The sequence below is a fragment of the Ovis aries genome, chromosome 15 (assembly GCF_016772045.2).
Source record: "Ovis aries strain OAR_USU_Benz2616 breed Rambouillet chromosome 15, ARS-UI_Ramb_v3.0, whole genome shotgun sequence".
Classification (NCBI taxonomy): Eukaryota; Metazoa; Chordata; class Mammalia; order Artiodactyla; family Bovidae; genus Ovis; species Ovis aries.
In genome coordinates, this window is record NC_056068.1 from 46,595,289 (window position 1) to 46,608,874 (window position 13,586).

A 13,586-nucleotide genomic window follows, 5' to 3' on the forward strand; every position below is an offset into this window, starting at 1 on the left:
GATTAAATATAATCAAGTTAAATATAGTTTAGCTAATAGGTATTCAGGAAGGAAATGTATTGTTATGAACATGGGCCATTACAAAGTGATATGTTTTAAGAAAGTATTTTAAGGTTAAAATTTGAGTAAGCAGAGAGGAAAGGGAAGGGAAATTCAGGTTAACACAGAAGGAACAAAATCTTGTGGGGAAAAAAAAACTACAACACAGGTAAGAGGGCAAATGCTGCTTGGGTGGAAATGATAGAATGAGGTCAGAAAGGTAGGATGTGACCAGTTTGGAAGCAGAGTGGCTGGATGCAGGGTGAAGCCTCTATTGATTCTTAAAGAGTGATTGCCACAAAAGCTGTCCCTGCAAATCAAGCACCAAGGGTCAGAAGTCATTTCTACACCCAACTGAGAGTTGTCTAGGAGAACATTCCCCTGCAGAGTCCCATGGTTCAGAAACCACTGCTATCTTTTGTGATCTCTGATGTACTCAGAGGTGCTTTCTGTTTCTATGTCTTTCAGCACACTCCCCCGCTTCTGTCATTATAGAGGTGATCCTGAAGTACATCATGACTCACACCAACTTCACCCTCTTCCACCCTGCAGTTTTTGTCCTACTGGGCATCCCTGGGTTGGAGGCTTATCATGTTTGGCTGTCAATACCCTTCGGCCTCATGTATATCACTGCAGTTCTGGGCAACAGTATCCTGATAGCAGTCATCATCACTGAGCGTAACCTTCATGAGCCCATGTACTTCTTCCTCTGCATGCTGGCCATCACGGACATCCTGCTGTCCACCACTACTGTCCCCAAGGCCCTAGCCATCTTTTGGCTCCATGCTCATGACATTGCCTTTGATGCCTGTGTCACCCAAGTTTTCTTTGTCCACGTGATGTTTGTGGGGGAGTCAGCCATCCTATTAGCCATGGCCTTTGACCGGTTTGTGGCCATCTGTATCCCCCTGCATTATAAGACAATGCTAACATGGCCTGTGGTGGGAAGAATTGCTGTGGCCATTGTTACCCGAAGTTTCTGCATCATCTTCCCGGTGATCTTCTTGCTGCATCGACTGCCTTTCTGCCGGACCAATATCATCCCGCACTCCTACTGTGAGCATATTGGAGTGGCCCGCTTGGCCTGTGCTGACATCACCATTAACATCTGGTACGGCTTCTCAGTGCCCATTGTCATGGTCATCTTGGATGTGATCCTCATCACGGTGTCATACTCACTGATCCTCCGAGCGGTGTTTCGTTTGCCCTCCCAGGATGCTCGGCACAAGGCCCTCAGCACCTGTGGTTCCCACCTCTGTGTCATCCTCATGTTTTATGTCCCCTCCTTCTTTACATTATTGACCCACCGCTTTGGACGTAACATACCTCGACATGTCCATATCCTGTTAGCCAATCTCTATGTGGTGGTGCCCCCAATGCTCAACCCCATTGTCTATGGTGTAAAGACTAAGCAGATCCGGGACAGGGTAGTCCACCGGTTCTTTGATACTATGGCTTGGTGCTCTGCTTCCTCTCTGGGCTAATGGTTTCCTTTGACTCCTCACTCCCAGCTTTACCAAGGAAACTAGGTGTGAAGCACAGAGATTTCCTGGACTGAGAGAGCTTTTCCTTCCCTTCCTCTCTCTCTTCCTTTTTCTGCATCTTCCTCCTGGGTTTTTCAGACACTCCAAGCCTCCTATCTCTGCATGTATATTGAATCTTGTGCAGATCCCAAAATGTATGTACTGAGTTATTATGGACTTTTATTTGTACCACTACTTGACTGTAAAGTCTTTGAAATCAGAAGAGTGTGTGTCATTCATATTTGTATGCTCAGTACTTCACAAAATGCCTGGAACATAATAAATGTTTGAAAAATGGATGACAGCACATTTACCTCCTCAAAATTAAGAAGTGCATCTCTATTACGCACTGAATGATCAGCTAAATTAGTCCACAGACCCAGTGATTGCTAAACCGTCTCCTTACAAAGGTAGTTTGGCGTCTTAGAGACAAATAAGCTGCTGACACAGCACAGTTCTTCTTACTTGTCACACCTTTGCCATATCTCAGAGACCAGGGAATAACAAGGGTGGAGGAAACAGGGTACTCTTGATATTCTCTTATACTTGGCTTCTGACTAACCTCAATATTAGGAATTATAGCTCATTGTTCCTGGCCAGGTTGGCAAAACTGGAGTAGTTTCTTGAAGTTACCTATCTTGACTCTAATTCTTTCATGCTTTTTCAGAAAAGGCATTTTCTGAAATACTCATTTCCTCAACCACATTACTCATTTCCTCAACCACAGACTGTGCTAATGGGTCCCCCATCTCTCTCTCCTTCCTAGAATTCTCATTTGAGTTTCAGATACATAACAATCCACCTATCAACTGGGTATCATCTCCAGGATATAGAACTACCACTCATGGTAGCTTTTCTTATCATTCCTTTTCTTAGAAACTAGAATTATGATAATTGTATCAACTTCATTGAGCTGGAAACCCTGGGGAGTTACTCAACTTCTTCCTCTCTAACCTGCTCCCCAAGAATTGGTTGTTACTGATATTGATTCTACTACTAAATAGATATCTGGGAAGTTTTTGGAGTTGTATCATGATTCCAGTCCTGTCCCCATCATTTTCCAGCTGTGTGAACTTGTGAAATTTATTCAATGTTTTTAGTCCCCAGTTTTTAAGTCTGTAAAATGAGAGTAGAAAGAGAAACTTGTGGGGTTCTTGAGAAGATTAAATGAAATAAACCATATATACAGCACTTATTTTTAGGTCATAGTAATAAGTATCTGAGAAATAGTTCACTAAGGCTATCAGTATTGTTAGGTTTCTTTTTAACACTGTTTCTATCCATTACTTATATCCCCTATCATCTTTAACATCAGATATTGCATTAGTTTTTAAATTGAGTTCAATGTTTCTAATCTTTTACACTGTAACCTAAACTATAAATTGACCCAAAGTTAAGCATTCTAAAAAGCATGGCCAATCATACTACTTTATGTCAAATACAGTCTTCATTACTTATAGACGTGTTTTCCACAGAATATTCTGTAGAAATAATAGGTATCATAATGGATGTTTTATAGAAAATTTCCATAGTCAAATAAGCATGAAAAATGCTGACACCGTGAGTCATGCACATGGCTATCCAAGAGAGGGCTAGAGTTTTCAGCCTTTCCCACACATTTGTGACCATAGATATTTGTATCCATGTTTATATAACTTCTTGTTAGCACATTAATTTACACTGGTAAAGTAACCTAGTGTTTGATCAGCCACAATTTGGAAGTCATAGGACCACAGAGTAAGCTAGCCCTGATTTACTTTTCTATCATTACCTCAAAACACATCACCATGTAGTCGTACATTAATACATAATATAGTAATATTAATGATAATAATAATTATAACAAAGCTAATGTTTAGTAGGAGATCATTGTATGCTAGGAACCATGTTAAGTGCTCTGCTGCATTAAATCATTTAATCCTCAGACAACCTCATGAGATAGTACTGTTGCTACCTCTGTTTTATACACGAGGCACCAAAAGCTCCGCTAGGATAAATAATCAAGATCGCACAGCTGGCAGATGGTAGAGCCCTAATGTCAACTCCTCTTTGAAGTCTTTGCCAATCTCCCCCAACTCAGAGGTGATCATCTTGTTCTCTGGGTCTCACAGCAATGGCATTTATGGTTTCAGCTCATTATTAATCACTCTATGAAACCACGAGAACTTGAGTTCTGTGAGGACAGAGAATTTGTCTCATTCATTACTATGGTTCTTGAATCTGGCATAGAGGTCAATGTGTATATTAATGGATTGATTAATTTAAAATGTTGGTGAGGTCGTTGACCTTTGGACATTTCATTGTTAAGTAGTATCTAATTTTTTGACTGAGAATCATTTGGACACATACACACACACACACTGCTTAGCTCCTCCTGACCTACTATTTCTTCTATATACCCACAGGTTTCTATGTTCACTGAGATTCAGTAATATAGGCAGGGCTTTAACATTCTGTGTACTGACTAGCAGCAATTAGTATCCACTAGTCCATTCTGTGTCTGTATGTTAGCCAGAGAAATAGAATTGTTAGCAGGTGGAGTTTGGACAGACTGCTGTAGCTAGGAATTGATTACCCACCCTCTCTGGTCAGTGACCTCTGGAGACTAGTTCGAAGGGCATCTGCTTTGGCCAATTAAATGAGATGCTCCCTGAAGACCTAGTAGGGTAGAAATTCTTTCCTTGCCTAAGGGATTCCTGCAGCTGAGGTATAAATACTGTCCTATTTCACTCCACAGTCTGCATCTGGCATCTCCTTTCATGCGTTGGGGAAGCATGTGTGAAACTGGGGTAAGTTTCTGAGAAGGGAATAAATATTTGTCTCATGGGATTTTTAGGTTTTCCTGGAATAAAATCCAATAAACTGTTGATCCAGACACTGTCTTCTCAGGGCCTCTGTATAAAGTAGTATAAATATACACTGTTCAGAAGTGTGTATATCTTGACATATTGAACTGCTGCAGACATTTTTGCTACATGGTGCTGGGACTACAGCTAATTCCACCACTGCCCCCACCCCCGAATATTACAGAGGTATAAAAAATAGGGGAACATTGAAAAGCAGGTATAGTAAAACTCACAACTTAGTGTAAGTTGAAATATTTATATGAAAACTAGAATGTTACAGTTTTACTGGTTTTAACTGTAGCCTACTAGACTCCTCTGTCCCTGGAGTTCTCCAGACAAGAATACTGGAGTGTATCCATTCCCTTCTCCGGGGGATCATCCCAACTCAGGATTTGAACCTGGGTCTCCTGCATTACAGGCAGACTCTTTACCGTCTGAACCACCAGGGAAGCCCACAATAGAAGAAACTCAAATAATACTTTTCAAAATAAAATTGTGGAAACATTTAACCATTAAAACCACAGAAAACATGTACAGGTGGTCCTGAAAAGCACACAGTTTGTACTGCACAGGTCCACTCATATGCAGATTTTTTTTTCAACAGTAAATACTGCAATACAAAACCATCCATGGTCAGTTGAATCCACGGATGTTGTTTAGTTGCTAAGTTGTGTCTGACTCTTTTGCGACCCCATGGACTATAGCCCCTCAAGCTCCTCTGCCGATGGGATTCTACAGGCAAGAATACTGGAGTGGGTTACCACTTCCTTCTCCAATAGGGAGGGTCCGCTGTAAAGTTACATACAGATTTTCTACTATTTGGTAGGTTGGTGCATCTAATGCTTGCATTGTTCAAAGGTCAACTCTATGTAGGGACTCCCATTTTTCTTTTGTCTTGGGTTCCAGTGTGGTTCAATACAGCATTATCAGTCTGATCTTTATTTAAAATTCTGCTATTTTGTTCATTGTGATAGTTCATATAATTTTGATTAAAAAAATTAAAGTCATGGGTTCTGAATTGCTTAATTACAGAAAAGTCGTGAGATTCTGAATCAAAGTGCTTATCTTTAAAACACTTGCAAACTTTATACTGTGCTGGCTGAGGCCAAATGTCAATGTTTCTACACAATTATTGGAGGGAGGAGAACACCACCCAGTCCATCCTGGTGTTGTAAGAAGCCCCTCTCAGGGTACAGTTCTTAGATGCACAAAGACAGGCTTGGTACTAAAACTGAAGATCTCATGTGCTTGAGAATCTTCACAGCTTCTATTGGTCATAGTTCCTTTTTAGGAATAAAGGAAAATTCTCCCATTTTTGAGCCATTCTTTTATGCCATTCTATGAAATTTCAAGTAACTTGAGGGCTTCTCTGGAAGCTCAGACAGTAGAGAATCTGCCTGCAATGAGGAAGACCTGGGTTTAATCCCTGGGTCAGGAAGACCCACTCCAGTATTCTTGCCTGGGGAATTCCATTGACAGAGGAGCCTGGCAGGCTGCAGTCCATGGGGTCACAGAAGGGTCATATACAAATAAGTGACTTTCACTTTCAGTTTTCACTTTACGTCAATTCTACGAAATTGTATGTAACTTTATAAATATTTTTAATGATATCGTTTTGTAAATATTTAATGTTCTGCTAATTTGATTTTGAATTGTAAGTGTCAAGTAGTCTCTTTTGGGTGTTTTTATATTTTATTAAATGTGGTTATAAAGGAAAAATTGTACATTTCTGGAATGTTTTTATAAGTAAATTTAATGTACTAAAATAAAAATTAAAAAAGATTGTATTAAAGTATTTATCTAGCTTACTGATTTTTGGCTACCCTTTTAAATTTTGCACCCAAGGTAAGTGCCTCCACTTGCCATTTCCTTCTCCAATAGGGAGGGTCCACTGTAAAGTTACATACAGATTTTCTACCATTTGGTAGGTTAGTGCACCTAATGCCTGCATTGTTCGAAGGTCAGCTCTACATAGGGGCTCCCATTTTTCCTTTTTCTTGGGTTCCGGTGTGGCTCAGTGTACCTTACTTGTACTGAACCTCACCTTAATCCTGGCCCTAGGAGAGTCAACATCTGGAGGGCAAAGCAGAGAGTCATAAAGAAATGGAACCCTGATGACGTCTTGAATCTTTATAAATCTGATACTAGAAACATACTTTTCAGTTTCAGGAACAGACATTTCCCTTTGTGCTTGCTCAAGCCAAATTGGGGTTTGATTTTATCTTAATTATAGTGTAAAGTGTCTTATTAATAAATGCAGTAAAAAAATCTTATGCATTTTAATCTTCAATTTGCTTTTTCACTTAACTATATGCATGGTTAATTTTTGTTGTTCAGTCACTAAGTTATGTATGACTCTTTTTGTGATCCCGTGGATGCAGCATGCCAGACTTCCCTATCCTTCACTATCCCCTGAAGTTTGTGCAAACTCATGTCCATTGAGTCTGTGATGCTATCTAAATATCTCATCCTCTGTTGCCCCCTTCTCCTCCTGCCCTCTATCTTTTTCAGCATCAGGGTTTGTTTGTTTGTTTTTTTTTTTTAAATGAGTCGGCTCTTTGCATCAGGTTGCCAAAGTACTGGACCTTCAGCTTCAGCATCAGTCCTTCCAAAGAATATTCAGGATTAATTTTGTTTAGGATTGACTGGTTTGATCTCCTTGTAGTCCAAGGGATTCTCAAGAATCTTCTTTAGCACCACAATTTGAAAGCATCAATTCTACTCCTTTTCAAAAAGTGGAAACAAGACATTTCACTGTAGCAAGTGTACCATTATTTATTTATTGTCCTATTGATGAACGTGGAAGTTGTAAAATGTTTTGTTACTATTGCCACAGTGTAGCAATTAATATTCCTATAGATATATCTATAGGTTTTCATGTGGTATCACCAGCACTGGGGTCTGATCATTTATTTTTATGTTTTCCAATTGATATAAAACTATTGAATTTTAATATGATACTGATTTTCATTTCTTTACCTTTGAACATTTGTTCATATATATACTGGCCATTTGTTTTTCTTGTAGTGTGAATTGCCTATTTTTATTCTTTGCACATTTCCTATTTTTTCTTATTCATTTATGCCAACTTTTAGTATTAATGGGCTTCCCTGGTGGCTCAGATGGTAAAGAATATGCCTCCAGTGTAGGAGATCTGGGTTTGATCTCTGGGTCAGGAAGATCACCTGGAGAAGGAAATGACAACCTACTCCAGAATTCATGCCTTGGAAATCCCATGGACAGAGGATCCTGGCAGACTTCAGTTCATGGGTTCACAAAGAGTTGGACACAACTGAACGACTAGCACTTTGGTATTTAAACATGTTAACTTTTAGTATATTACATGCTTTGCAACTTTTTCCCTAGGATTTTTATTTTTGTTTGACTATACTTTTACCTAATTAAATTGTTCATTTATTACTGCTTATGAAATATGATTTTATTATCTCAGGAAGAGCTTTTCAACCTCCCAAACATTTTCTTTTAATTTTTCTCTTAATATCTTAATTTTAATTCTTAACATTTTTGTAGTTTTTAAAACAAGTGCATCTTTAATTTATTTGGAATTTCTATTTTTTACTGAGATGGGAACTGATTTTATTTCCTTAACAACAATAACGTAGCCCAACAGCCCAATACCATTAATTGAGTAGGTCTTCCTTTCTTTACTAAGTTAAAATGCTACTTTATCATCTTCCCTCCACTCCCTTTGGCTTCTCCTGTGTGCAAGATTTTAGTTCCCTGATCAGGGATAGAACACGTTCCCCCTGCAGTGGAAGGGTGGAGTCTTAACCATTTGACCACCAGAAAGTTCCAACTTTATCACTTTTTAAATTCCAAATATAGGCATTTCTTTTTAAGCAGTCTTTTTATTAAGCAGTACTCATTCACTCAATAACAGTAACTAGTGTTTAGTTTTTCTATGCCAGGCACTATATTAGGCAGTTTACTGAAAGTATTTAATTCAATCCTTGCAAAATAAGAATGAATAGTTCATTTCACAGATAAGGCTACATTTTTGAGATGTGAAAAACCTGCTCTTTGTTAATCAGAAAGTTGGGGAAAAAAATCAGAATTTGAACTTGAGGAAGGCTTTCCAGATGATAAATATTTAAGCTTTGCTTGAGAAAAGCTATAAAGATTGGAAAACTCAGATTTTGTGTGGAGAATGGATTATAGTCTAATTCAGCTGTGCTAGAAGGCACTGGTGACCCACTCTGGTACTCTTGCCTGGAGACTCCCTTGGATGGAGGAGCCTGGCGGGCTGCAGTCCATGAGGTCTCGAAGAGTCGGACGTGACTTCACTTCACTTTTCACTTTCATGCATTGGAGAAGGAAATGGCAACCCACTCCAGTGTTCTTGCCTGGAGAATCCCAGGGATGGGGGAGCCTGGTGGGCTGCCATCTATGGGGTCGCGCAGAGTAGGACACGACTGACGTGACTTAGCAGCAGCAGCAGAGTGCCTAAAGGGGACTGAAGCTAGAGAAGAGAGTAACAGTGGGATTGTGGAAGGCTTTGCATGCTAATCATTATATAGCTTTTCACAAAAATGGGGCCAAAGGCGAAGAAGGAAGCCTCTGCCCCTCCCAAAACTGAAGCCAAAGCAAAGGCTTTGAAGGCCAAGAAAGCAGTACTGAAAGGAGTCCACAGCCCACACACACACACACACACACACACACACACACACACAAGATCCAGACATCACCCATTTTCTGATGACCCAAAACACTGAGGATCTGGAGGCAGCCTCAGAAAAACATCTGTAAGGAGAAGCAAGCTTGGTCACTATGCCATCAAGTTCTATCTCACTACTGAGTCATGAAGAAGATATATATATATATATATATATTTTTTTTTTTTCCCCTGGTGGCTCAGTTGGTAAAGAATCCACCTGCAATGTGGGAGACCTGAGTTCAATGTCTGCATTGGGAAGATCCCCTGGAGAAGGGGATGGCTACCCACTCTAGTCTCTAGTATTCTGTCCTAGAGAATTCAGGACTATACAGCCCATGGGGTTACAAAGAGTCATACACAACTAAGTGACTTTCACTTTCACACACACACACACACACACACATATATATGTATGTATGTATATGTGACTTCCCTGGTGGCTCAGATGGTAAAGGGTCTGTCTATAATGCGGGGGACCTAGGTTCGATCCTTGAGTTGGGAAGATCCTTTGGAGAAGGAAATGGCAATCCACTCCAGTACTATTGTCTGGAAAATCCCATGGACAGAGGAGCCTGGTAGGCTACAGTCCATGGGGTCGCAAAGAGTCAGACACGACTGAGTGTCTTCACATTCACATTCACATATGTATATGTATGTGTACATAATTATGTAAGGGTTATAATAGGAAACATAGAAAGATTTTTTGTTTTGTTTTGAGCATACCACCCAGGCTGCAGTACAGCTGATGGCTGTGGAGAGGTTGAGGTTGGAAAGCTAGGAGAGGAGGAGACTAGACTACTTATGAAGCTATTGCAACAGAATGGGTGAAGGATGGCCAAAGCCTGAGTAGAAGCATGTAAATGAGAATGGTAAGTTACATCTATATTCTAGACATTTCTGAGTTGTGATCAGGAACCTATGTCTATATTTATGTTTGCAGTGCTAGGCTAGAAAGTGAAAGCCTAACATTATATATGCTAAGTCAAGGCATTAGTGATTGATTTCATTATCTAACATTCAACTTTAGTGAAAATTATGGCTGCTTCTGCTCAATGACTCCTAATTTCTGTGGTCTTCATGGAGAGACTCCAAAAGCAGCCATGTTTGGTGCTAACCTCACCACCTTCCGCTTCACTGTGTTTGTCCTACTTGGCATACCAGGACTGGAGAACTACCACACCTAGCTCTCCATCCCCTTCTGCCTGATGTACATCACTGCAGTCTTGGGGAATGGAGCCCTCATCCTTGTCGTCCTCAACGAATGCACTCTTCATGAACCTATGTATGTCTTCCTATCCATGCTGGCTGGCACTGACATCCTGCTGTCCACCACCACTGTGCCCAAGGCTCTTGCTATCTTCTGGTTCCATGCTGGGAAGATTGCCTTTGATGCCTGCATCACTCAGATGTTTTTCATCCACTTTGCCTTTGTAACTGAGTCAGGAATCCTTCTGGCCACTGCATTTGACTGCTACATGGCCATTTGTACTCCTTTGAGGTACAGAGCCATCTTAACTCCTCAGTTCAGTTCAGTTGCTCAGTCGTGTCTGACTCTTTGTGACCCCATGGACTGTAGCACATCACGCTTCCCTGTCCATCACCAACTCCCAGAGCTTGCTCAAACTCATTTCCATCGAGTCAGTGATGCCATCCAACCATCTCATCTCAACTGTTACAGCAATCATAAAAATGACCCTGGAAATCTGGGGACGGAACCCTGGGGCCATTTTCCCTATCATATTCTTGCTGAAGAGGCTGCCATATTGTTGAACCAATGTCATCCCCCACTCATACTGTGAACTCATTGGGGTAGCCAAACTGGCCTGTGCTGGCATCACCGTCAACATCGGGTATGGTTTCTCAGTGCCAATGGCATCAGTTTTGGTAGATGTTGCACTCATTGGTATTTCCTACACTTTGATCCTCCAAGCCATGTTAAGACTTCCTTCCCAGGATGCCTGGCACAAGGCTGTCAATACTTGTGGTTCCTACAGTGGATTTATTCTCCTCTTTTTCATCCCATCCTTTTTCACTTTCCTGACCTATCACTTTAGCAAGAATATTCTGCCCCCCCCCCCCAATATCCATATCCTTCTGGCAAATCTTTATGTATTAATTCCCCCCATGCTTAATCCCATCATCTGTGGAGCAAAGACCAAGAAAATCAGGGACAGTGTGGTTTACATGCTATCTATTGTGGGGAAGTCTTGAGAAAGCTCATGGCTCCTTTACAGTTTTCAAAGCAACAGGAAAAAAGAGAACTTACCAAGTTCCCAAATTTAGATGCTATAGTGTATTGCAGAAGAATGCACAAGGGCTCTGGAATAAAAATGCATCTGGATTTAAATTCTGGCTCCCGTACTTTCTGATTTTTTGACCATGGGTAGAGTCTCACTTTTTGGAAATTTAGTCCTAACCCATAAAATAAGGCTTAAATTAAATCTGTTAACTTAAATTAGCTTAAATTAAATTGTAAACAACATGGTACATTGCTTATCATTTAGTGGACTCTCAATGTTAGCTATAGTTTTAACTTGAAGTTTGTTGCCTGAAGAAGATGTTTTAGATTTCATATATATGAGATTTCCAGTGTTTCCAGAGGCTCCTCTGCCTCCTGCTTACCTTCCAAGAACATCATCACCTCCAACACAACTGCCATCATAACCACAAGTTTATTTTACAAATAAAATTATATAATGAATATAAAAGAGTGTGCTTAATCCCATCATCTATGGAGCAAAGACCAAGAAAATCAGGGACAGTGTGGCTTACATGCTATCTGTTGTGGGGAAGTCTTGAGAAAGCTCATGGCTCCTTTACAGTTTTCAAAGCAACAGGAAAAAAGAGAACTTACCAAGTTCCCAAATTTAGATGCTATAGTGTGTTGCAGAAGAATGCACATGGGCTCTGGAATAAAAATGCATCTGGATTTAAATCCTGGCTCCCATACTTTCTGATTTTTTGACCATGGGTAGAGTCTCACTTTTTGGAAATTTAGTCCTAACCTATAAAATGAAACATTGTACCTAGGCTCTAAGGCTTAAATTAAATCTGTTAACTTAAATTAGCTTAAATTAAATTGTAAACAACATGGTACATTGCTTATCATTTAGTGGACTCTCAATGTTAGCTATAGTTTTAACTTGAAGTTTGCTGCCTGAGGAAGATGTTTTAGATTTCATATATATGAGGTTTCCAGTGTTTCCAGAGGCTCCTCTACCTCCTGCTTACCTTCCAAGAACATCATCACCTCCAACACCACTGCCATCATAACCACAAGTTTATTTTACAAATAAAATTATGTAATGAATATAAAAGAGTGTTTTAAAAATTATACTGTTGGGGTATGGAGGTTCCTTTAAAAACTAAGAATACAGCTACCATACAACCCTGTAATCTGACTCCTAGGCATATATCTACAGAAGAACATGATTTGAAAGGATACATGCAGCCTCATGTTCATTGCAACACTGCTTACCATAGCCAAGACGTGGAAACAACCTAAATGTCCATTGACCACAGAAAGAATAAATATGAATAAATATGAAATATGAAGCATTAGAGTGAAAGAGGGCTTCCCTGGTGGTGCAGAGGTTAAAGTGTCTGCCTGCAATGTGGGAGACCTGGGTTCGATCCCTGAGTCAGGAAGATCCCCTGGAGAAGGAAATGGCAACCCACTCCAGTATTCTTGCCTGGAGAATCCCATGGACGGAGGAGCCTGGTGGGCTGCAGTCCACGGGGCGCAAAGAGTCGGACATGACTGAGCGACTTCACTTCACTTCACTTCACTTCAGAGTGAAAGAAGTCAGACACAAAGACACATACTATAAAGCTTACATGTGGAATCTAAATAAACCAAACTCACAGAAACAATGGAATTGTGATTACCAGTGTCTAGGAAGTGGGAGAAATGGAAAAATGTTGGTTGAAGTGTACAAACTTCCAGTCTTAAGATGATTAAGTTCTGGGGATCTAATGTACAATATGATAATTATAGCTAATAATGCCATATAATACACTTGAGAATTGCTTAGAGAGTAGATCTTAAATATTCTCATCACACACACAAAATGATAATCATATGATGGGGTAGAGGTGTTAGTGATACTATGGTGGTGATCATTTTGAAATATATGAAAGTATCAAGTCAGCATATTGTACATCTTAAACTTACACATGTTACATGTCAACTAAAGCAACAGTTAGAACTGGACATGGAACAACAGACTGGTTCCAAATAGGAAAAGGAGTACATCAAGGCTGTATATTGTCACCCTGCTTATTTAACTTCTATGCAGAGTACATCATGAGAAATGCTGGGCTGGAAGAAGCACAAGCTGGAATCAAGATTGCTGGGAGAAATATCAATAACCTCAGATATGCAGATGACACCACCCTTATGGCAGAAAGTGAAGAGGAACTAAAAGCCTCTTGATGAACGTGAAAGAGGAGAGTGAAAAAGTTGGCTTAAAGCTCAGCATTCAGAAAACGAAGATCATGGCA

At 40.1% G+C, this 13,586-nt stretch overlaps 1 protein-coding gene and 1 pseudogene across 2 annotated transcripts; both read left to right on the top strand.

Moving 5' to 3' along the window:
- The first annotated feature begins 530 nt into the window (after positions 1 to 530).
- LOC101111226 (olfactory receptor 52B2) lies at positions 531 to 6,050 on the top strand. Of its 2 annotated transcripts, XM_042232785.2 has the most exons (2): positions 531 to 1,469; positions 3,501 to 6,050. In XM_042232785.2, the coding sequence occupies exons 1-2, from the start codon at positions 555 to 557 to the stop codon at positions 3,588 to 3,590; spliced, it is 1,005 nt and encodes a 334-aa protein (XP_042088719.1). In that variant the 5' UTR covers positions 531 to 554; the 3' UTR covers positions 3,591 to 6,050. The 2 variants fall into 2 exon arrangements, with proteins under 2 accessions (XP_042088719.1, XP_027835652.2); XM_027979851.3 differs by lacking the exon at positions 3,501 to 6,050 and having other exon boundaries at positions 531 to 1,742.
- Positions 6,051 to 10,183: 4,133 nt separating this feature from the next.
- LOC101111487 (olfactory receptor 52B2-like) lies at positions 10,184 to 11,294 on the top strand (annotated as a pseudogene).
- Positions 11,295 to 13,586: the final 2,292 nt, after the last annotated feature.

Bases quoted from the DNA above. Each gene is read 5' to 3' on its own strand.
- LOC101111226 (XM_042232785.2), top strand. From the start codon at position 555: ATGACTCACACCAACTTCACCCTCTTCCACCCTGCAGTTTTTGTCCTA. The intron at 1,470-3,500 runs GTCCACCGGTTC...CAACCTCATGAG, and splicing joins AGCAGATCCGGGACAGGGTA to ATAGTACTGTTGCTACCTCT.